At 31.9% G+C, this 25,350-nt stretch overlaps 1 protein-coding gene across 14 annotated transcripts in view; it reads right to left on the minus strand.

Moving 5' to 3' along the window:
• LOC143055509 (protein scribble homolog) overlaps positions 1–25,350 on the minus strand; it is a 77,236-nt gene that overhangs the window by 31,874 nt on the left and 20,012 nt on the right. For 12 of the 14 annotated variants that reach the window (XM_076228670.1, XM_076228669.1, XM_076228668.1 and 9 more), the window contains exons 7-26: positions 20,025–20,169; positions 19,210–19,282; positions 18,783–18,828; positions 18,268–18,467; positions 16,235–16,407; positions 15,624–15,754; positions 14,112–14,225; positions 13,349–13,469; positions 12,378–12,643; positions 11,467–11,667; positions 10,598–10,741; positions 8,978–9,055; positions 8,155–8,274; positions 6,872–6,958; positions 6,498–6,590; positions 5,529–5,549; positions 3,591–3,671; positions 1,475–2,323; positions 701–760; positions 111–227 (exon numbers count right to left, since the gene is read on the minus strand). In XM_076228670.1, coding sequence (XP_076084785.1) covers positions 111–227; positions 701–760; positions 1,475–2,323; positions 3,591–3,671; positions 5,529–5,549; positions 6,498–6,590; positions 6,872–6,958; positions 8,155–8,274; positions 8,978–9,055; positions 10,598–10,741; positions 11,467–11,667; positions 12,378–12,643; positions 13,349–13,469; positions 14,112–14,225; positions 15,624–15,754; positions 16,235–16,407; positions 18,268–18,467; positions 18,783–18,828; positions 19,210–19,282; positions 20,025–20,169 — 3,120 coding nt within the window. The remainder of the gene's footprint in view (positions 1–110; positions 228–700; positions 761–1,474; positions 2,324–3,590; positions 3,672–5,528; positions 5,550–6,497; positions 6,591–6,871; positions 6,959–8,154; positions 8,275–8,977; positions 9,056–10,597; positions 10,742–11,466; positions 11,668–12,377; positions 12,644–13,348; positions 13,470–14,111; positions 14,226–15,623; positions 15,755–16,234; positions 16,408–18,267; positions 18,468–18,782; positions 18,829–19,209; positions 19,283–20,024; positions 20,170–25,350) is intronic. The other 2 variants (XM_076228663.1, XM_076228657.1) reach the window with 2 other exon arrangements.

A 25,350-nucleotide genomic window follows, 5' to 3' on the forward strand; every position in this document is an offset into this window, starting at 1 on the left:
ACCAACCTGTAAGCCTTTAGGAGGAGGGTCATGTCTTACAACTAGATGTATATCATAAGTAGGAGCTATTAATGCCATTATATTAACAAGGTCTATTTGAGAGAACCAACCTGTAATCCTTTAGGAGGAGGGTCATGTCTTACAACTAGATGTATATCATAAGTAGGAGCTATTAATGCCATTACTGCCTCTTGATGTTTACATTTTGTAACATCTTTACTATTCACCTAGAAAAAAATAACAAAAAAATATTATCATTTATATATTAGTGAAATTACAACATCTTTCATATATATGATATGTCCTACTAATTTACCAGCCTGTATTAGTGTAGGGTGAAGTGCGTGTCCTTTAAACCCAACACCCTGTGCCCTTACCCATGTTATCTTGACACTCTTTTTTTCTTTATTTGCAGAGGGACCTATTTATTTGACACTCAGGATGTTATCATTGGAAATATTTCAAAGTTGATTCTTCTTTTATACGTATAAATAGACTAAGATAAGAATTGGTAAAAATAAATTGCTGTATATGACAGCTGAATAAGAGAAATAAATTACACATGATGAATAAATTGGTTAATCATACGAAATATGGGATTAGATAACTATTCTAGAAGAAATCTTAGTGTCTCGATTAAACTGTAAACATTATTCATACCATTCTCTTTATCAAACCTTATTAATGATCAAATACTTACCAATAAAATTCTATCACCAATTTTTAAGTTAGTTCTAGATGCTGCACCATCAGGATTTATCTGTAAAAAAAAATTGATTTACTATGTACCTATGAAATTGTAGTGCTACTATATCAAAACTAGAACTATGAGTTAACTTGTAAAAGGAACATGCAGCCATTGTATTCTATAAGGGTTATTCCATTAAATATATGTGGGAGGGTAGGAAGGAAAGTTTAATTATTGAATGTGGGTCATGGGTCTTATGTATCTATTACCATTATGCAAAATTATCCAAAAAAACGTTCTTGATTGTAGGTATATTTTGAAAGTCCCTCCCACATACATGTAACACTCTGATGGAATAGCTGAGTTTAAAAAAAAAGTAAATTTGATTATCTCCCTTTTAAGAAGTTGACACTATATCATATTCCTTCATACACATCCTTTGATAGTGTTCTTCATTTGTGTGAATTTTCATTAATATCCATCTAACAGGAGTTGTGCTGACAAGTTGATAGACAGCTGGAGGGGTGATTAGAATATGAACACCATGCCACACTAACACTTAAATTCCAATTCCTAATTTTGTAATATTTTTTTAATCCTTATACAGGATGGACTTCTGTCAGAAGGGTGGATAGATAAATAAACAAATAGATGGACCTGCAAACAAACAGCATGAACAATATGCTATTGAATACAGGGCATACATTTAGTTTTCAGTTTAAAATCCAAGATATATTTTCCTAGTCTGCTTAACCTTTATCCAAATATAAAATAAGATGAACCTACCTTTGACACAAAAATTCCGGGTTCATCTACGCCAAAAGGATGACTAGATAAATCACTTCCTCCCACAATACTTAAACCTAAAGGTCCGCCGGCCTTCACTATTGTTATATTGTCTATTGCATGCTTAGAAGAATCACTGCTGTTAAAAGTCACATGATTTGATTTGATTGTCTCCCTTTCAAAGGTTACTGTTTTATTTTGTTGTTCGTGCATTATATTCCTACTTTCACTTTGACTATTTCTACTTTCATTTTCAATGTTTTTACTTTCTACAGTTTTACTGCTGGATGTAGTCCGTGATTTGAAACCAGGATAAACAAATCTTGGCGGTTGAACAGCAGTAGTGGGTGTCGTCGACCACTCACTGGACACATTACGTGGACTAACAGATGGCGATGTTTCTTGACGAGGTGACAAAGTAGCCTGCGGTGAAATTTGATGAGGTGAAAGCGGAGATTTCTGTGACTGATATGTAAATGAAGATGGTGTAGCAGTCGAATATGGACTTGGACTGTTGCTGATGGGTTGAACAGTAGGACCAGACGAGACCACTGATGACTGGGTCATTGTAAAGGTTTCACTCGGTATTGTTGCCGGTGATGAGGCCACCACAGGGGACTGAGTAATCAAAAATGTATCATTAAGTCCTGTTGTGGGAGGTGTTTGCTGCCAGCTTATTAGTGGCTGAGTTATTTTCTCCAGTTTCTCACCACTAGGTGGCGACACCACAGCTTCCTCCTTTGGGACAACTTTCTCCCTATACACAACCAATCGAATTTCATTATCTACACCAGTTAACAGAGCAACAGCCTGATCGTGTCTGGCATCCTGCATATCTACACTATTAATCTATCAAATATATCAAATAAATTAAATAAATTAAATGCTAACCCACCAAAAATATACATGTCAAATCCATTGTTATAGAATACTGTAAATTCAGATATTAGTGCCATGTTTATATTATTGCGAAAAACGCGACAGAGTGGTAAACACAATAATCTAAACTCACATTTTGAAATATTTATATGAATTTAGCAGGATTTTTCTCAAAAATCTTATAAATTAAAATTGCATTTAAGTCTAAAATGACAAAATCACAATAATAAATGCACGCGATAATTTCTGAATTTACAGTAAATAACTGTAAATTCAGAAATTATAACATGCAGTTACTATTGGGATTTTGATATGACCAAATCGTGTGAATAATTATTTTGAAAGAAAGCTGCATGTAAATAAATATTTCAGAATGTGAGTTCTCATCGTTTCCATACTGACTTAGTCACATTATTCACAATAAAAAAAAATTTGCAATAATTTCTGAATTTACAAAAGCAAATACACCAAAAATATGCATATGTGTCTTCCTTTGTTGTATATATACATGTACATGTATAGAAAATAAATAAAGATTCACATTCTATTATGTGTACTTGATTTTTTTCTCTTTAACAACTTCCAATTTTTTGTTTGTTTTTTTTTTTTTTGGCATTTACTGTCAATAAGTTGCAGTCGGCTGAGAAACAACTGTATTTCATTAAATCCATATTCAATAACATATGAAATGTTGGGCACTACATTAAAATTAAGTTCACTCAACAAGGTAGTTGTTTCATTGGCAATCATACCACATCCCCTTATTTTCATAAGACTTGCCTTAAATCTGAAGCTGTCTGAAGTAAATCACATTGACCTAAACTTACAATAAGAACATACTGTGGATTCATGATTACTCGTGGGATACCAATTTTTGGGGATTTTTTTGGTATGAGAAAACCAAGTGTTTAAATGTACAGTGACGTACAAAATTACCTTATTTTCAAGCTAAACAATGAAATCCAATCTTCATGTTGAACTATTAAATCTACAAGCCCGGAGCTCAATTTTTGAAATTTTTTAGTTAGATTCTGTTGGCCTGTAGATATGATTTTTACAGGCCCGAGAGAAATTTTACCAGCCTGGGCTGCCTAGGCTGCCACTCAGCGTGAAGACTCAAATCAACAAAATATCCAAGAACCTACATTTTTCCACAATCCATGAAAATTGATAATCATGAAAAATAAATGAATCCACAGTATTAGGCTTATAATCTTGCTTAAAAAAATATACTCACAGATAAAAGTTTATCGCCAACCTGAATTTTACCGTCCCTTTGAGCAATCCCTCCATCGACCACACGAGAGATATAAATAGCCTGCAAAGATAGGGGATATTTATATACTAGATTTCAGACAAAATTTGTAGATGCATACATTCATGCTCTCCTCATCTGCTTGAATAAAATAAATCCATTTATGAGTTTAGCCTCCACCAAAAAACTTTAAATTTATTGCAGAATACAGTCAAAACCTCCTATATGGGTCACTTCTGTTCAGCAAAACCAGTCATGTCTGGTAACCTTTTTCTTGTCCCATAGTAAGACCAGCATTATATCGTTATATGCACATCCTCAAGCAGTTCTACAACTGTGTAAAGCCTCATAAATATCCATCTAGCTGTAAAGGAGGAGTTGCACTTATGTGGCAAATGGACAGTCAAGCAGATGACAAGGTGATTCCAATGTACCGGTATGCCATTAAAACTTTGTTTGAGAGAGGTATAATTATAAAATCTAAAATATTGGTGAAAGTGTCAAAGCTCCAAATTAGTTTTGGTCAGCAAACCCTAAACACGTGATTGGATGATTTTGTGTTTCTATAACTATTCATAATCTTATGTAATGTTTCTCAAATTTTCATGAAATTTCTTAATAGCTTTGTAACTAATGAATAATTTCTGGTCAAGGCCATAAGGCATGCACCATCTTTCATTCAAGATCCTTAGACATGGAAAATATTATTCTATCAAATTTACTTACAGGTTTCAAATACAGCTTAAAGCAAACTACATGTTAATGTCAAATGATAATGTGAACAATTCAGAAATTTTGCTATTAAATGGCCCTAAAATTGGTATACAAAAATAAATCAGTCTTTCACAAAATCTAATTTCTGAATTGATCCAATATCATGTACCTAAAGCTTAACAACAACATGTAATATAACAAACAAACTATACACTTCTAACATTCAGTCATTCAAGACCTTCAAAAGAACATTTCTAAAATCCTAAAACTAACGAAAAAATAAAGATCAAACTCAAAATCATAATAACAAACATCCATAAAGTCAAGAGTGGTAAATAAACTTATAAAACAACTGTTTCTACACAAGATGCTTAAAATCTACAGACTGCGAGGTCGAGTATATATTGTTGAATTGGAGGTCTCTGTCGGATAGATAAGTTAGTTTAACAACACTGAGAAGTTTCTGTTAAAAATTGTCATGCTTATTGGGCCGAGTTTTACCTGGTTATATAGTTTTATATAACTTACATTATTCTTAACTTGATTGAAAAGACTGTTCCATATTTAAATGATAGGGGGGTGGGAGGATCTTTGTTCAGATTCAAACCACCCATTATATATTTTTTTTTGTTTTTTAATTTTTTTAAAAAGTTCAGAATAAAATGCAACACCCACAATTTATCAATTTGTGAGTCTCCCATCCCTATTGTGACTTAATCTGGAACAGACCCTATTGCTACAGTTTAGAACTTTTGCAATGTACACTTTTGAGGATCTAATATGATAAAATGATCTATGCAACCAAATCAGTCATAAACCTTTTTTTGTATATGAGTTATATTGGTATACTTAAAATTTAAACTGCAGTAACTAGTCCTATGACCTTACCAAATAATATTTGAAAGTCTATTATTCTTTTAGTCAAAAATGATTGTGAATAAGGCGATTCAGATTAATCCGACAGTATCTACCATGAACAGATATTAAGAAATCACAATTTAGCCTCCAACTTATTAAATCTTTCACCATTTTTGTCAGGCAAAATAACACCTCTGTCATTCAAAATTGTGATATTACAAAGTATGGTACCCTATTTAAAAGATGTACATTTTTTTTTTTTTTTTTCATTTATTAAACCAGGTAAAACTAGAAAGTCTGGAACTTAAATACATTCAATGGTTACCATGCCAACAATACTTTACCAACCTCCAGAAAGGAATAAACTTTCTGTAAATTCAACAAAAAAACATCAACATCCTACATTCAATGACCTTCAAAGGTCAAAATTAATACGTGTAAAAAATATATATAATCTTATACAAGTTTTCTGAAAAAGTAAAAACCTGTAATATAGTACAAAACATAATAGTACAACATTTACTTTTCACTTAGAATCACATCAATATCTGAGGGGAAAATAAATTTACAAAACAAAATGAAGGAACAGCAATAATGAACAGAGTTTATAGCTCAATACTTTCCTCAATCATAGCCTCAAAACTTCAAATAACCCACTCTTCAGTTTTGTTTTCATGTTTTAAAATTGATCAATTTTACTTCCTTTTAATGAGTAGAGGACAGTGTTGACAGACAAATGAAATCTCCCTTGTTTTTTGACAATCAGTGTATTTGCATATATGGTTGGAACCCCCTCCTTTCTCTTGGGTTTGGTCTTGTATTTACAAAGCTCAAACTGGTTTAAGAAAATGTTATGATAGGAAAGCAAACTAGGTTTTCTGTATATTTCTAAGGAAATATTGTATCAAAGAAGTTGAAAGAACAATCTCAATTTTCCCCTTCCTAAAATTTGGAATATTTTGCCAACATGATAGAAAAATAAGATTGAAGAAAGTATTGTGAGCAAACAAATGTCAAAGCATGTGTCCAGCGTGCATTTCAAAGCTTACATCAATTTCATATTTATCAATAAACAAGCTAATTGATTGTACAACATATTCAAATTTCTAATATCAATAAAAATTTATCAAACCCAGAAAACTTCATCTTCTTTACATAAAATAAGAACGCCCATCTCAAAATAATTTTTTTTTTTTTTTTTTTTTTTTTTTTTGTAAAAGCTTCAAGCCTCACTTTAGGATGCTTTTAGCTTTTTTATGGTAGGATCTTTTAAGTGATATGTGTATAATATAATTAGCAGCTGGTCTTGACACAAACCTGATCATTGCCTTTAAATGGTATTGATCCACGACCACCTGCAATACTGAATCCTAACCCTGTATGATCACGTAGTAATGTTGTCGAAATTTTCTGAAATTGAAAAAAAATATTAGAAGACTATAAATGTTCTGATATCAAAATGCATACTATTAAACAAAGATTCACATTTAAATCATTAAAAATTTCTTCATATCTTTAAATTGTCTGTGAATAAATTTATTTAATCCAGCTCTGAAAAAACTGACTAATTTTTGCAAAATTTATGGAGGAATGAACTATTTCTTTAACATTAATGACGAAACAGACTTATCCATCCATCTTTGTGCAGACTAATTTTATCCATATCTATGAAGTTAACTCTTATACAATACCTCTCCATAAACTTCTGTTCCAGGTTCTTGTTCAAACGAAACTGTAGCAAATCCTGTTGTAGGTTCCTCTTCTTCCTCTTTTGGTTCCTATAAATAGTAACAAATGTATTTCAATATTACGCCAAAAAAATACAAACATATTTTCTATTTCCTGGCAGAAATACAAGAGGAAGTAAGTAGGTTTTATTTTTGTATCTAAATTTTATTTATGCTATTACTGTAAACCAACTTATTTTGGGGATACTTTTACCCTTTTTAGTCCATTACGCAGCGATTTGATTTCGTGAGTCTCAAACTTTGGGTACATCTGATGAAAGGTTTGGACTCTTTTTAAACTCTTAAGGTTGCATGTGCATTGTATTGTCAAAAACAGCCCATTTCTATGTAACAGAAGTATTCTACTTTCCATTAAATAGCTAAAAGTTTACATTTTAACAATTTTATAAAACTGCTATATTTTGGGGCCAAAAAGGGGTCTTGCTGAACCTACTCCTTCACTTAATATAGTTTTTCATATTCGGAAATTATTCTACTGGCTACTCAGGAAAATAAATCGCTTGCAAAGCTAGTTGGTTTAGAGTATAGCATAGTTCATGACCAAAGTTTCTGGACTTGAAAGGTTCTTAAAATGTCCATGAATTATGTTGTGGTAGTAATGACAATTGAGGCATTAAATAGAAATAAGTTTTTTTGTCTGAAATGAAAGGTTTTGGTCTGCATTACTTTTAAAAGGTAACAGTATCCAAAGAAGGAAAGCAAGGATACTGTAAAGGTACAAATGCAATTTTAACCTTTTGTCATAAAGGAATAATCTTAATAAATATAACTTATTTTATAGTTTTTTGAGGATTTTGCAAGTTGTAGGTCATTTTTAGTGTGATCCTAGAAATTTTACTTTTAAAATTCCTAGTACATTTGAAACTGCAATTTTTTTAAATATTAACCTTTGAATATCTTTTTTTTTATGTCCATCTTATAAATGGATACCAAAATCTCCTGAACTGATACATGTATGTGTGAAACCACCATAAGCGTTCTTTATATAGATTAGAACATTGGTTTTCCCATTTGAATGGTTTTACATTAGTCATTTTTTGGGGCCCTTTATAGCTTGCTATTTGGTGTGAGCCAAGGCTTCGTGTTGAAGACCTTATTTTGACCTATAACTGTTTACTTTTACAAATTATGACTTGAATGGAGAGTTGTTTCATTAGCACTCATACCACATCTTCTTTTATCTATTGCTATCTGATGTCAATTTGTACGACAATTTCAAAATTTACCTCTTCCTTTGGTTCAACCAATTTCTCTCTCCCAAGAACCATTGTTATATTATTTCCGCTGGACTTAAGTACATCTACTGCGTCATAGTGGTCAGCATCAATCAGGTTCACACCATTTACCTGAAGAATAATGTTAGGGTTGTACAATTAAAACATACATGGGACCCAGGAAAGGCTCTTCTAAATTTTAACTATGAAAGGTGTCAATTTTTTTTTTGTACAATAATTATATAATTGCTTCAGTAGGTAGTTATCCCAATTCAAAAGTGCCTGAAGACTGTAATTCTTAATTCAATAGAATAATTTGAATTATCGCTATTCTGTGCATTTTTCCTTTGATCTTTTTTTGTGAGATGGAAAATTATCGCTAGAAACTAAGGAGACATGTGGTGTTGCTAATGAAATTGACATGAAATTGACAACGTCGTCAGAGGTAAAATAGCAATAAACAGATTATCATTGGTCATCTCAACTACTGGCTCAAGCGAGAAAAACAATTATGTTGAGATCACCAACGATAATCTATAATTCTCAAGTGAATTCAAACAAGCATTTGGAATACAAAGAAATGATAAAATCATTAGTTTTCTGTGTAAGTGCTTGTTAGGCTGTTTTCTTCAACTTTCAGTTTTATACAGTGTTCACTTCAATATTTTGGCTAATGAAATATAACTGTACCATCACACTTTTAGGGTTTGAATTTAATTCAGAATGATTATATTTAAAAGTGAAAATTCAATAAATACTCAGTGTAAGACACCAAATAAGCATAACCAGCAAACATGATTACACCAAGAAATTTGTAGAATTAATATAATCTTACCGAAAGTAACTTATCTCCGACTGTGACACCAGCAGCTGCTGCGGGACCGTCTTCTGAAACTCTCGAAATAAACACACTCTGAAAAAGTCAGTAATATGTATAAATATGAACATTTTAATAAATCAATGATCTCCGCATAAAGGGCATGTTACATATAATAATCTGGAATAGATATAAAGAAACAATAATGGTATTGCTTATGAATAAAACCTTACAGATTTGTTATTTTTGTATAGGAAGTATACAGATTTGTTATTTTTTGTATAGGAAGTATACAGTCTTGTTATTTTTTGTATAGGAAGTATACAGATTTGTTATTTTTTGTATAGGAAGTATACAGATTTGTTATTTTTTGTATAGGAAGTATACAGATTTGTTATTTTTTGTATAGGAAGTATACAGATTTGTTATTTTTTGTATAGGAAGTATATTTTAACAATAATGTGTGCATAAGACACTATGTCCTGATCACACTAACAGTGATTCAGAACATGAAAACAGTATTAAAAAAAAATCATAATTTGGCATTTATTTTTTTATGTTGACTTCATGTATGGTTTATGTTTATGTGACAGCAGCTTCATGATAAATTTCTTTAACATCTAAAGTATAACAATATTTATTGACTTGAATACTGAACATATATTTCATTGATAAACTTCTGTAAATATTCAAGAATAAAATGAATAAAATGTTTTATCTTGCAATTGGGTGTCCTACTATACAGATACAGTCCTACAGATATCGCTATGCTGTATCTGTATACTATACAGATATCGCTTTAAAGCTCCGCCCACTGCCGGACTGAGTATTGTATGAACCTGCATGACCTAAGAATGTGTATTGAAGTCGCATTCCACTGACGTATCAATTGCGAATTAACAATTACTTTTATACGTTCTGTTTGTTTTCAAACATCTCTTTAGATAAGAATCACACCAACTTTCTGATAACAGTCATACACACATGAACAGCAGACTTTTATACGATGACAAGTTAACTATCGATTTCAGAACATGTTTAGTGAATGTCGAGTCTGAAGCGTAGGACAACTCGTACACTCCTGTTTCAAATTGGACAATGTTTTGTTATTTGTTTTTACTGTTGAAATTAATTGATATGTTAAAATAGATAATTATTCAGCTTGAGCGATGTATTATTGTTGACCATTCGAGATTCTTTTTTTGCGAACCCATCTGCAGCTGAATGTGTGATTACTGTATTGTACGTATTACTACATGGGCCTCAAGGGATTTCAAATCGAAAATAAATGCAAAACATGTGCTTTTGTGTCTTTCAAAACAAACAATATACAGAATTAATTGCAGGATAAAGACAATAACTGTTTAGTGTCTTAAAAATCAGCTGTATTTGTACTCGGCTCGAAAGTGTAATAGCTCGCTAAAAGCTCGCATACACCTTGTTTCCTAGCCTCGTACAAATACAGCTGATATTTAAAGACACTAAACAGTTATTGTCTATATAACCAATGCACTATATTTTGTGCATCTCAAAGGTAGTGATAAATCTTGGATTTTGATATTAAGTCAGTCCCGTAGAGTTTTGATTGCATTTCATGCAATCTTTACCAAAAATGAACACATAAGCATTATCACTGACCTCATCGTCTCCCTTGAATGGAGTAGAACCTCTGCCACCAGCAATGGAGATACCCAGACCTTGACCTGGTTGCCTGTTTATCTGGATCTTTATTAGCTCAGTTTCCATTTCTGGTTCCTTGTTTTCACCATCAGCACTGTCACTCTGTTAAAAATGTTCACATTTTCATTTTAAATTGTGCATCCACAAAATATCATTAAATTTTCAAACTTCTATATAATTCTTTAAAAACATTCCTTTTATGTAAAATACAACCAATCACCAATTATTCATTTCAAGTGTCTTCTTAAAACAACCTTTATATTCACAAGTTGCAAGAAAACTGTTCAATTTTTTTTTTCTTCAAAAACATATAATGCATAGTAAACAAAAGCATACAAATTATTATTTTCTACTTTAAACACATTTTGGAAATTGAATCATCAAGGAATATATAATTAAAAAAGTTCCAAAGTTATCTTTCCAGATAATTGGTTAACAGGTGTAAGGCTTAATGAATGAATAAATGAAGAGTTCAAAATTTAGTTTGTCAGAAAATGGAGAAAATTGGTAAACAAATGTACAGCTTTGTAATTAAGTCTTCAATAAATGAATAATTAAAAAGTTCAAAATTTAGGTTGTCAGAAAATTTGTTAAACATGTATTGAATTACAACAAAATGCCTTGAGTGTGTAGATAAAAGTAATATCTTTGGTCAGTCATACTACCCTCCTATCAGAGTAGTCTAATCCAACAGACTGATAGATTGGTTATCTGTCAGACTAGTCTATTATTTCAGCTAGCAAGCAAGCTAACCAAAAATATTATCTTTACCTACACACTTAAGGCATTTTCCTGTAAATCAATATAAGATTTGACATCTATCTAACCTGTGTTTCTCCTCCGTCCTTCTTTGCAGCAATCTGTGCCAAGATTTCCAGTACTTTATCCCTTGATTGTTCGTCCTTGAGATTAACCCTTTTGTTTTTCTTGTAGTAGGGTGTGTCTCTTCGACGTAGGCCGGTTGTTCTTTCTGTGTTTTCTTCCGTTTTTACATCAAATCCAACAACTTTTTCTCTGTATCCATTTTCCTAAAAAGAAAGATCATATGTTGGTTTTAATAAAATATGAAACTCTCTGATATTGAAGAAGCTAATTAAGAAGGGCATACATATCAAATTGTCAGTAAATTGACTATAAACATATTTTATCAATGTGCTTTTGATAAATCATCTTTTAAAGCTCTGACAAACATGTTTTAACCCACCACATTCTTCAAAACAACAAGGCCTGTAAACCAGTGGTTTTCATTGCTTGCTGCCTCCCATAACTGATTATCCACTTATGTTATTATGGATGACTTCAACCCACATGAGTTGTTTCGTTTTTAAATAATTTGATATTTTGTTATCTTGAAATCTTTACTGCTTACTGTACAGTATGGATTTTGCTCATTCTTGAAGACGCTACGGTTACATATAGATGTTATTTTCCCTGGCATTTGGGCTTCAGTGGATAGTTGTCTCCTAGTTTATATTTTATTATTCTATTCAAATTCTGATGGTGTAACCTAGTATTAGCAAGAAACTGTCATAAATGAGTTTCCGTATCTAATTACATTTATCTATGTTCTTTGTACTCTTTCAAACCGAAAGACAAAAACATGATGTGACACTGAATTAATTAATGGTAGATATTATTTAACATGATGTGACACTGAATTAATTAATGATAGATATTATTTCAACTACTAACACTAACATTGCATTTATTTCTTAATTTACAAAACTTTTATAAGTACCTCATCAGAATCTGAATATTCCTCTTTATCCTGATCTTGCCTCTCGTGCTCCGTTTCACTCTTCTCGTGCGTTTCTTCCTCTACTTGGTCGTCATAGTAACCATTATGCTCCTCATAAGTGACCTTGGGTGCCTCAGAGATAATGACCTCCTTGATAAGAGGCTGTGTTTCTTTAGCATGCTCCCTTTCATCTTCCTCCTCACTCTCCTGTTTGTGTCTATGATCAGAGGGTCCATGGTAACGAGGTGGTCCCTCTAATTCTGGAGCTGAAGTAAAAATACAAAAATCCATAAAAGTATTAAACTAGAGCAAATTCCGAGTTTCAAATTCTTTTATACGAAATCTCATTTAAAAACTACAAAATTATTTATCATGGATTCATTTATTATTCTTTGGATACAACTTTTTTTTTTGATTTTGTGTTTAAAGCATAACTACATGTTCAATGGATCAATAGAGTAGGCCTGTAAGATGACTTACAACATGTACAAAAAAAACACATGAACATACAATTTTTGTTAATGCAGGAAAGATGGTCCTCACAAAATTAAATGAATTACAGTATAAAGAACTTTAAAGGAAAACTGGTAATCCTAGTCAATTAAGACTGTCACGTCCTGGGTTAAAATTCACAACCTCAGTGTTGACAGGAAAGATGGGGGGGGGGGGGGGGGGGGGGACAGGACCTTTTTCAGGACGTTGGGATCAGGTGTTTTTAAGCTTGGGATTTCAAGATAGACCCTTTCGGTATCAGGGAATTCTTTATTAGAATTTTGGTATGTCGGGTTTTAAATTTCTTTAAATTCGGGACCTCAGGATTTCCTGTTTTTAAGCCTGGGATTTCAGGATCAGGACCCCTCCGAGCCCCTCTCAATAATGAAACACTCTGCCTAGTACAATACCTGTGTCACTTAATCATGAAACCGTTATTTAGTATTGTTATACTCATTTTGAGTTAAGCCTTAGCTTACCTTTTATAACAGGTGGATGTTCTGATTGGTGAGAACTCTTCTTTTCTGTATGTGGTTTTTCTACATCAATAGTCATAGACCATCTGGGATCATTGTCTCGTGATGGCATAAAAACTAGATCCTGAAACAAAAAAATATTGCAAGTACTGAAAACAGAGTATTCCAAAAAAGTTTTTTTTTCAAATAAACTGTGAGGTTCTACTTGCTGATAACTGAGTCAGTAAATCTGAAAATTCATTTTACAGTAAAGCATGAGGCCTCATAACAAAATGTTAAAGGTTACTTGTTAAAATTTCAAATACTTATTTTCGCGGATACTCTGTTTTGTGTTTAGCCTTTACCAACTCATTTCGTGGCGATTTATTTTTGCCATTCTCATCTTTGTTCGGTGTGGTTAAATGAAAATAGATTCAAGTTTTTTATTTTCGCAATATGTTTTTACTTGTGAAAGTCGCGAAAATAAATCGCTCGTGAAAATTAGTTGGTTAACAGTATATTTTTTCAACAAGAGTGCACACACTGAAATGCCTCACCATCTTTACCAACCATTGATATTATGTTGATAGTCCTAAATAGAAAGCTTTATTACAAGTATCACATAAACTTAACATGATCCAAGAATATGAGGCCAAGGTCAGAAAAACCAAACATTCAATTCTACAGTGAATCATTTTTATGTAATTATATATATACATAAACAATTTAATAATGTATAATTTTTAAGGTAGCATTTAAAAGAGATAAATCGTTGTTAGAACATTACCTCCTTTTTCTTTTCCTGATGTGGGATGACGTGGCCGTCAATAGATGTTTTTCCTTTCAAGAAGCGTTTCTTAAGATCTTTAGGGTGAGGTGTATCATGCCTCTGGAAATGGCTCTATATATACAGAAAATATACAAGATAGAACAATGCAATAAAGCATAGAATCATTCACATGCAGTACCCATAAACAACCATTGGATTTTTATGTCAAAACATGCTATAATAAAGATAATGCAAAAAATTCAAAGTAATTTGTAATAAAATAAACATTTTATATTCATTTTAAGGTGGTACCCAACACTTTAACTAAAATTAATTTGGCTCGTTTAATTTTCTTTAAATTTTGACAAAGTATTTACTTTGACCCTTTTACAAAAATATAAAAATTTCAAAAAATTTGAACCAACCGTTTTATCAGAAAAATTACACTGGTTATATAGCAGTTTGACAAACACTTATTTTGATCATTGAGAAGCTTAGTATTCCCTTAACACAACGTAATTTAAACGTTTAACTGATTTTACAGAGTTATCTCCCTGTAGTGTTAGGTACCACCTTAAGTTCATTTGAAGAAATGAAGAGCATCAACAGTCTTAGCATCAAATATAAAGGTAATATTTGATTTTTTGGAACGAAATCCCCCCTATTAACTCACATGAAGAAAGCCACCCAACCCTCAATAACAATGTATAAAGATGAAAAATTCTGTTTAAGCTGCTGAATAATGAAGCTGTGCTCCATAGCATTATTTTGCAGATAAAAGAATTGAAAGGATTTAAAAACACAGTTTGCATTGCATCCTAGTGAATAATAACTTTTCTTTATATTTGGAGGGGAAAAAAGTCAAAAATCAGAACAAAAAAAAAAAAAAAAACAGCTTAAGTTTGATTATGTATTTTTAACATTTCATACATTGCATTTGTAACACTGTATACTGGTTATTATTGCAGGGTTCAAATTTTCGCTTATTTTTGAGTATAGAACAAAACCGCCAAAATAAATTCCGTCATTTTAAAACGGCACATGCAAAGGTATTGATAAAAGTTTTGAATCCGCCAAAATAATAACTGCCAAAATATTTTGTATACTTATTCAATGAAAATCACGAAATTTTACATCCCCGAAAATAATCCGCTATACAGTATAATTGGCATTCAATAGTAATATTAAGATTTACATCAAGACTGTTCTGAAGCACAAGCTTAGTTCCTACAGCCTTCAAACACAGAACTTGGGAAGTTGACGGACACCTTACAGATATGATTAAATATGATCAAAAAGAGAAAAGAAGGCATAGATAACATGTTGCCTCTTCAAAATTCCATCTGAAATTGTAGTGTTGTACGACCTCTGGCTTTTTCAAAAATATTTATCTGTAAAAAAATTGTATGTATGGAAAGGTAGTATCAAACCATTTGGAGCTACTTGCTCCTTTAAAGAATGACCATCATCTCAATACAGATGCATGAATAAAAGTATATTTCATAACAGTGCAATCAAGATCAAACTAACCCCTTCACTTTCTGTGTCTGTGTCATCTTCTTTTGGTACATCGAAGTGGATTTTACTGTCTCTATGTCTTTCAATATGATCACTTAGTCGACTGTCTTGGTCAGTTGTTGTACTACCACGTAATAAATTCTCTGTCAAATAAAGTGAACACATGTAATACTGTTGATAAATTTCATTTTCATAGGATTAAGAAACATAAATGGGAAATGTGTCCTTTTGTTGCATATAATGTTATCAAGGAACATAACTCAAGAACAATAAAAATGATGCGACCCTAATTCATACATGATTGTAGTTTCTGGCAATAAGCATTGTGTATAAGATTTATTGAGGCAAGCTCAAGTTAGAGAACAGAAAAAAATATTGAGTATTTTTTTCCATTTGTAATGGGGCATAACTATAGAAAGGTAAAAGTGATGCCAACCAAATTCAAAATTGAACTGCTTTTATGGTCACAAGCATTGTGTGTAAGTTACATCATATTTTTTTAGGAAAACTTAAGTTATTGAAGCAAAACCAATTTTGAGGCATACTAACGGACATGGTAAACTTTTTCAATGTTTACTTCTATAATATCAAAAACTATGAAAATTTATAACCATAAAACCTACCCATACTTTCTGTGTGGAAATCCTGCTGGGGTAACAGAAAACATGTCAGGACTTGTTGCCCAGTTCTCTCATCAAAATCTGTCTGGAATTTTAACATGGGTTTTGCCTGGTTCTCAGACAACCACAAAGCTTTCAGATTTAAATTAGCTACAGTTATAGGTAAATATTCTAACCTGAAACGAAAAGGAAAATCCTAAGTCAGATTTATCTTTCAACTCATGTCACATTATGATTCATTAAATGTAGTAAGCAATATACTATAACAGCAACTTATGTTTGCTACTTTACTATAGGATTAAACACATTTTTTCTAGAGGTTATTGATGTGTAAACCGGGGCGATTAACTCACAAACTGAATAAAAGTCCAAAGGACTTTTATGTTAAGTTTGTGAGTAAGAGACCCGGTTTACACATCAATAACCTCTAGAAAAAATGTGTTTAAAAGACTTTTATTCAGTTTGTGAGTTAATCGCCCCGGTTTACACATCAATAACCTCTAGAAAAAATGTGTTTAATCCTTATAATTCTTCAGCCAAACATACGCCATTATTAATTTACATTATTTGTTTGACGGCTACTATATTTACCGCCAAAGCACAATGGCATGTCGTAACTAAGGAGTACGCCGCCACCTTGACTTTCTAAAAACCATAAATGTCCGATAAATGCAACAGAACCTAAAATGAAATAGCACCTACCTCAAAAACTTCATTTTAATTAGATATTATCCGAATTTGAAGCGTACACGTAACGAAATAATCTTTCCCTTGAAAATTTTCATTTGTGTGACGTGTTGTTTTGCCATGACGTAAACTTCGCCAAATCCTTCATGAAATTTCGCGGAATTTTATCAAAATTTTATTTATATACATTTTCGAAGCTTTAAGGCATTTATTTTATTTATTTTTTTATTATATATATGCATTAGAATAGAAACAGCTGTCATACAATTGTTTAATAATCTCAATTTGCTGAAAATCCCAGTATCCTTGCAAGAATGTGTATCGCGCATGAATAGATTACGAAAGTAGTTTCGGAAACATGGTTTATCGAAGTGTAAACCAAGAGAAAAATTCTAATTGACAAATCCAATTCAAGTATTTATAGATATGCAAATGATATCAGAATTATTAGTTAAAATACATATAACTTGAATATCATAAAACAAAATTTTCTCTAATAAGAAATCCTCTTCAAGTATGGAAATTGCACCAATAACAATTTTACATGTTTCCTTTGAAAACTCAATTTTTTCTAAAAGTAAAACTTTTACGTCTTTCTTATGAAAGGAACAGATGTGTTGTAGTAAGGAAAGATAGTCACAAATCTGATAGATTTTTCAATACTAACATTCGTCCGAGACCACAATTATTTCGTAGTACATTTCTTTTAGAACATATATGAAAATTTAAAAAATCCCACCAGCGCTTTCTCAATGAAATTTTTTCAGTGTGTTGTTCTACTTTTGGGACAAATTATATCAAAATTATAGAAAAATTCATCGCCTCTAACTTAAAATATGGACAATTTTATGTTTAGGGTGTCTTGAAATCTTTTGACAGCTTCCGAAGTGCTAATTTTTAACCTTTTCCAGCTGGACCAAATGACTACTTTCCTTTAAAATTCTGGACCCAAATTTTTTTACAGTGTATTTTCACCCCCTACTTTCAATTTGAGGCATAAAACATGGAGAAATAAATTTTGTAGAGGTATAAAAATCATAAGCAAGTAACCCACTGTCAACACTAGGGACTATATTCGTGAACAACGAAAATCAAGGGACGACAATTGTGGTCTCGGACCAATTGTCATACTCATTCCTCCTACTTTAGACATAATTGGTTAGACAAATGTAAACATACATGTATATATATGTGTTCTAAATCATAATATGACAAAATATATATCTGTACAATATATCTAGTGAATGGTATCATTGGAACCCTTTTTGTTTTCCCAGTCTTTGTGTATTTTCTCTGAACACCTTCACTAAATAGTTTTAACCTGATAATATTTTGTTTTGATTCTATACCTATTTCCGGACACATCTAAGACATGTAAATCTTCCAATCTTCCTAATTCCTGTGGCAACCTCAACAATCTGTTGTCTCGTAGTGATAACACATTCAGTCGTAGACATTTACCAATTTCTACAGGGATGTCTGTCAGTCTGTTTCTGTCTACATTAAAAACTGTCATACTTTTTAATTTCCCAATTGAAATTGGCAAATCCTGAAAAATTATAAACACATTTTTTTTCAATCCACATTATCAACATATCATTACTTGTTATTTTTTTTCTTCACAGATTAAGATGATTAGCAGGATTGTTAGTTTTCTCAATTCAATAGTTTCATGTCTTTGTTATAACAGTATATTTTTTTTTTCTTTTGTTACAGACCGTATGGTTGCCTATAATTGCTTATTTGAACATTCTTGGATAACTAGCAGTGAATTGATTAAAATGTTTTTCGGGAGAGTCTGAAACTTTAAAGTACTGTTAAAGCAGTAAAATTTATAGTGATTAATCTATGAAAATATACTCACTGATAGTAAATTTTCTGTTATTATTAGCTCTTGCAGGTTATCACAACTGAAAAATATAAAATATGACAATGAGATCAAATTGTTCACAATATAAAAAAAATCAAGAAGGAAAATTCCAAATTTGAAAATTTATAAAACAGAATCTCTGTTTTCTAATACAAACATTCCCACTTTTTTTTTCACCTTTATAATCGATAGAAACTCTACTTCTATCCCCTGTTACTAGAGATTGCATTGCCCAATTCTGACTTTTGAAGAATGAACACATATACCAAATTTAAGAATTAGGGTTTCAAAACATCCGCATACAGATATATGTATCAGTTATCAGAATAAGAGTTAATATTATTGCATTATTCACCCAATTAATATTTAATCATTTCTGAATGTATAGTATACATTTATATCCATACCACTTGGTACTTACTTTCCTATTGTTGGGGTCAAGTTCAGCAGTCTGTTCTGGTCAATCTTAAATATCGTCAACTTTCTCAATCGTCCTAAAAAATAATATACTCAAAGTCAATGTACTATGACAGATGGGAGACGGGCAAAAATTTACATGGTTATGAAATGTGCCATTGCTCATACAACTTTAAAATAATATATTCTCCATTCTTACATAGCGTCTACTTACTCAACCAAGATCATGAGATTGACAGCTTATGCCTCTTGATTAAAGGCTAGTCACATCACTTTTAATTTCAATTGTTATATTCCTTTTTTTTAGTTGACATTTTGGAGAAAAAAATTCTGTGATTGTGTTTATGGGTAGACAAGTTTCAAGCATTTTTTTTTCATAAATTTACAGAAAAGATGGTGATTGAAATATAAAATTAGAAAGCTAGGAATTAAGTGGACCTGGATGGGGTTTACAGAGTAGATAATAATGGGCAAAACATAGAAACTGAAGAAAACAAGAATGTGTCCTCAGTACACGAATGCCCCACTCGCACTATCATTTTCTATGTTCAGTGGACCGTGAAATTGGGGTAAAATCTCTAATTTGGCATTAAAATTAGAAAGATCATATAATAGGGAACATGTGTACCAAGTTTGAAGTCGATTGGACTTCAACTTCATCAAAAACTACCTCGACCAAAAACTTTAACCTGAAGCGGGACAGACGGACGAACGAACGGACGGACGAACGGACGCACAGACCAGAAAACATAATGCCCCTCTACTATTGTAGGTGGGGCATAAAAACACATCTAAACCCTGAATTATCATCAACCTTACCAATTCCATCAGGAAGATTCTCCAAACAGTTCTGAGATAAACACAGATCTGTCAAACATTGTAAACCACCAAGTTCCTCTGGTAAGTAGTCCAGCTGGTTCTCAGATACATCAAGGATAGATAACTTCTTCAAATTGCCAATTTCCTGAAAGGAAGGAAAGAAAAAGTTGAAGCAAACATTTATGATTGCTTTATTTATTCATACTGTTTTAAATCTAAACTTGCACATGATCACCAATTGTAGTAGAGGTCCTGCAGATTTGGTTCATGTACCTTAAAGACTATAAAAGGTCCCAAAATATGCCTGAGCAAATATGGTTTTTTAAAGTAAAAACCTTGTTTATGATAAATCTGTACTTACCTGTCTGTATTTTTTTTTTCATATTTTTTCTATGTGATATTCATATATCTGCCATGCCAATTAACTTCGGTCTGGACAAACTTTTCATTTGCCTGACCTGATGTGAGGCACAAAATGAAAAATTTCAAACTATCAAGATGACTGGTTTGATGCTATTTATTACTTTATAAGTACTAGTTACTATTCATGGCAGACTGATTTTCAGGGATTTCATAAGCAAATGTGAACTACCAAATATCAATGTTCAACAAAATACAAAAGAACAAAAAAAAGTTGAAGAGCTATCTGATCCATTTTTTTATTGTAAAATCAATAAAAATCAAGGTCAAATTATATAAGGTCAACTTTGCCTGAGGAATTTTTAACCATAACAATTTCTAAATGGTCAATTCTAGAGTAGATATGGTATTAATCATGTCAGTGCTGAAGAACCGTCTACTGCTCATTTAACTTGTTGATCAAGTGTTCAGCTGTAAGACTTCTGATGTATATCTTCAAGGCCTACGATCACTTCATTAATACCTCATTACCATTGACAAAAAAATCCCCATATAACAAGTCATAAAACTGAATTATAAAATCAATAAACCAATCTTCATTCCTGGTTATATAGGTTTTGTCTGTTAATTATCTTATCATCAATTCAATACTAACGGTAAAATGGTCAAATAATAGAATCGGTAAAATAATAGATTGTGTTATTAAAGGTTATCATTCAATGGCTACAGTTATCATCAAAATTCTGCCTGTATTTCATGCCAATTTCAAAAATATTCATATTTTTTTCAAGGTTAGAAGTTGACAATTTAAGCAGGAAATCAAATTCGTTCATTTTGGAAATTGTCGACATATTCGTTTTTTTTAAAGATGACTTTGAATAACCTAGTGATATCCACTCGTTTTTACCCTACCTCACAATCACCACTTCAGGTGTTGGGTCTTATATTTTTACATTTTGGAAACAAGTTTGAAAGGCTTTAAGCAATTATGAAACCACAATGTTTCCAAGCCAATAATATTACATAACAAATCTACATGTATCTCTACAAAAGTTTAACGACGAACATTATCAAATAGAAACCATGAAAACCTTCAGATATGATGGACTTTTTAAAATGCAGAGAGTGAGGCAGTCTCAGGAAAAGCCCCATTAGGATTGCCATAAAATAATACAAAAGCAAAATTTTTGCAGTTGTTTAAAAATATTTAAACATGTATTAATTTGCACCTGTCCTAAGTCAGGAACCTGATATTCAGTGGTTGTCGTTTGTTGATGTGATTCATAAGTGACTCAGTGTTTCTAGTTTCTCGAATTTTTTAATTTAGATCAGAACATTTATTTTTCCTGTTTGAAAGGTATCACACTGGTATTTTTGGGGCCCTTTATAGCTTGCTGTTCAAGGATCTATGTTTAAGGCCGAACTTTGACCTATAATGGTTTACTTTTACAATTTGTGACTTGGAGAGTTGTTTCATTGGCACTCATACCACATCTTCTTATATATACTAATCTGTAATGCAATAATCATCTCTAAATGTATTTGCATGGTGTGCAAGTTGAACAATTATTTTAATGTCCGTCTCCAACAAAATTTATTGATTTGAATAATTACAAATTTCCAACTTACAAAAGCCTGCAGAAGCATGATCCATTAAAATTAAGATGTGATCATTTTCCCCTTGGAAATTAGACTTATTTGATGGAAACATGGATTTAACTTCTTTCAAAGAAATAGATATCAGTTATATTCAGTTGCATGAGATTTAATTGATTTGATGGGGATTTTCCTGACCCTTTGGGAATTGTCTTTTTAACAAACAAATATTAGGGATTTTAAAATTACAACAAAAAAATCTGGAATACTGTTTGACACAAAAGTATTATGCTTTATTCAGAAACTTTTTATGTTAAATATCTTTTGACTGGTTTTACAGAAAAATTCAGATTTGATGGAAATAGTTGTCTTTTGATGACATGTTGATTACAATGGAACTAGCAAATACCATTCTGGTGGTAGGACCAATCTTGGACAATGTTTTAAATGCTGAAGTCAGGTGAAAATTTAATCTCTAACAATATTAGGCATCTGAAATCAACTACATATTTGATAATGGACAAAAATAAGCACCATGTTTGACCAATTTCTAACAAAACTATAATCATTTCTCTTCAAATATATCAAAACCTAACATGATCTTGGCTTGACCAAGGAATATGCCAGATGCTCTCATCTATAACATTTGTCATATATTGTATTTTATACATTTTTCCTAATAGGATGTTTTCTTGGTATGTATTTTTGAACCTAGTCAGGAGTGGGAGATACCAAAGGGACATTAACAATCAGAGGATGAAAATAAACTGACAACTCCATTGCAAAGTAGGAAATGGATCAAAAGACAAACAATACTTTCTTCCAAATATGGATGTTTACTTAGTAGGTATTTGAACCTAATCAGGAATGGGAGATTCCAAAGGGACAATTACATTCAAAGGATGAAAATAAACTGACGACACCATGGCAAAGTAGGAAACGGATCAAAAGACAAGCAATACTTTCTTCCAAATATGGATATTTTTTTATGTAATTTTGAACATTGTCATAGCGGTCATATCCCTAGTCATGTGACATTTCTGCTGTAAAATCACCATATGATGAGAAAATCAATAAACAATCATTTAAGACAAGTCACACAGCAGTTTGTCACAATTTTTTAATTAGTTTTGTCTATCAGCCATGGTACTAAGGCAGTGTAAGGGGATAAAAAGTCCTTATATTCTTCTACAATCAAATAAGTAATAAGTACCTTTTGAGGACATAAGAATTTTTTTAGAGTGGTGGTAGTGAGGGATAGGGTCTTAATGAGCAGACAAAAAGTGTCTGGGTAAATATTTTATAAGGAAGGGAGAGCAGTTCACTATGCTTAAAGAAGGAGTTTCAAGCCATCTTTTTCGTTGATTTAGGCTATTCCATTTTAATGTTTAAGGGAAAGCGGTTCACTATGCTTAAAGAAGGAGTTTCAAGCCATCTTTCGTTGATTTAGACTATTCCATTTAAATGTTTAAGGGAGAGCGGTTCACTATGCTTAAAGAAGGAGTTTCAAGCCATCTTTTTCGTTGATTTAGACTATTCCATTTAAATGTTTATGGGAGAGCGGTTCACTATGCTTAAAGAAGGAGTTTCAAGCCATCTTTCGTTGATTTAGACTATTCCATTTAAATGTTTAAGGGAGAGCGGTTCACTATGCTTAAAGAAGGAGTTTCAAGCCATCTTTCGTTGATTTAGGCTATTCCATTTAAATGTTTAAGGAAGAGCGGTTCACTATGCTTTAAGAAGGAGTTTCAAGCCATCTTTCGTTGATTTAGACTATTCCATTTAAATGTTTAAGGGAGAGAAGGAAGAGACTTTTTTAAAATATCCCTACAACCAAGAACCATTTCTAAAATTATTTTGCATAATGGTAATAGATACATATTGAAACAGGAATGTGTCCATAGTACACGAATGCCCCACTTGCACTACCATTTTCTATGTTCAGTGGACTGTGAAATTGGGGTCAAAACTTTAATTTGGAATTAAAATTCGAAAGATCATATCATAGGGAACATGTGTACTAGGTTTCAAGTTGATGTAACTTTAACTTCATCAAAAACTACCTTGACCAAAAACTTTAACCTGAACTTCGCACTATCATTTTCTATGTTTAGTGGACCATGAAATTGGGGTAAAAACTATAATTTGGCATTAAAATATCATTCGGAACATGTGTACTAAGTTTCAAGCCCTAATGATTGGACTTAAACTTCTTCAAAAACTACCTTGACCAAAAACTTTAACCTGAAACGGACACACGAACGGACAAATGGACGGAGGCACAGACCAGAAATAATAATGCCCCTCTACTTTCGTAGGTGGGGCATAAAAAGACTCATGACCCACATTCAATAATTTAACTTCCCTTACTGCATACATTTTAATGGAATAACCCTTACACAGATTTATAATATATTTCACATAAAAGCAGGTTCAAGGAACTAAAAATTCTCTCCAATGGGTCCTCATATATTTTTCTTATAAATTTAAATTGTAGATGATATTTCTTCTGAGTTACATCTGGTCTATTGACGTGATTAATCCAGTTAAAATGGCATGTCCTTCCCAAGTAGAATCAGGCATTATCAATCTAGTCCTTCTTAAGTAGGATCATGCCTCATTAACCCAGTGCTACAACGTCTTATAATTGTGACATCGACTAATTTAACCTTAAAGATCCTATATTGATTATGGACAGGTTTATATCGAGAAGTTTTCAAGCTATATATAGATGATTTCCTGTATCAAGGACCAATTAAATAAAGATAATCAATAAACGAAACTGACAGGAGATAACAAAATTATCCCGAGTTAAGGACATGGGAATAACAACTCGGAAACATCTCGATGTACAGATGTAACCAATATTGTACAACAATATGGTCAATATCCTTTGGGAGAAAATAGAATTAAAGATCCTCTGTAGGAAGTCAGATATTAATTCCGTAACAATTCACTGATCAGTAATCAAACACCAATCGTAAAAAAATTCTGATCTTAATGATAAATATCAACCAACAATATTAGCTGAATAAACAATAGCATCAACATTTACTTTCTAAATTCTTAGATTGGAAAAAATTCTGAAGCAATTCTGTAATAATTCACTGATCAGTAATCAAACATGAATCGTAAAAAAATTCTGATCTTAATGATAAATATCAACCAACAATATTAGCTGAATAAAAAACAGCATCAACATTTACTTTCTAAATTCTTAGATTGGAAGAAATTCTGAGGGCTATTCCAGAAAAAAATGTATGGGGGGTTGGAAGGCAGTTTTTATCAGCACCCGCCACCCAGACAATTGTAATTGAGAATTATAGTGCATTATAGTGTGAAAAGTTGGAAGACACATTGTATTAATAAT

This window comes from Mytilus galloprovincialis, chromosome 12, assembly GCF_965363235.1.
Source record: "Mytilus galloprovincialis chromosome 12, xbMytGall1.hap1.1, whole genome shotgun sequence".
NCBI classification, from domain to species: domain Eukaryota; kingdom Metazoa; phylum Mollusca; class Bivalvia; order Mytilida; family Mytilidae; genus Mytilus; species Mytilus galloprovincialis.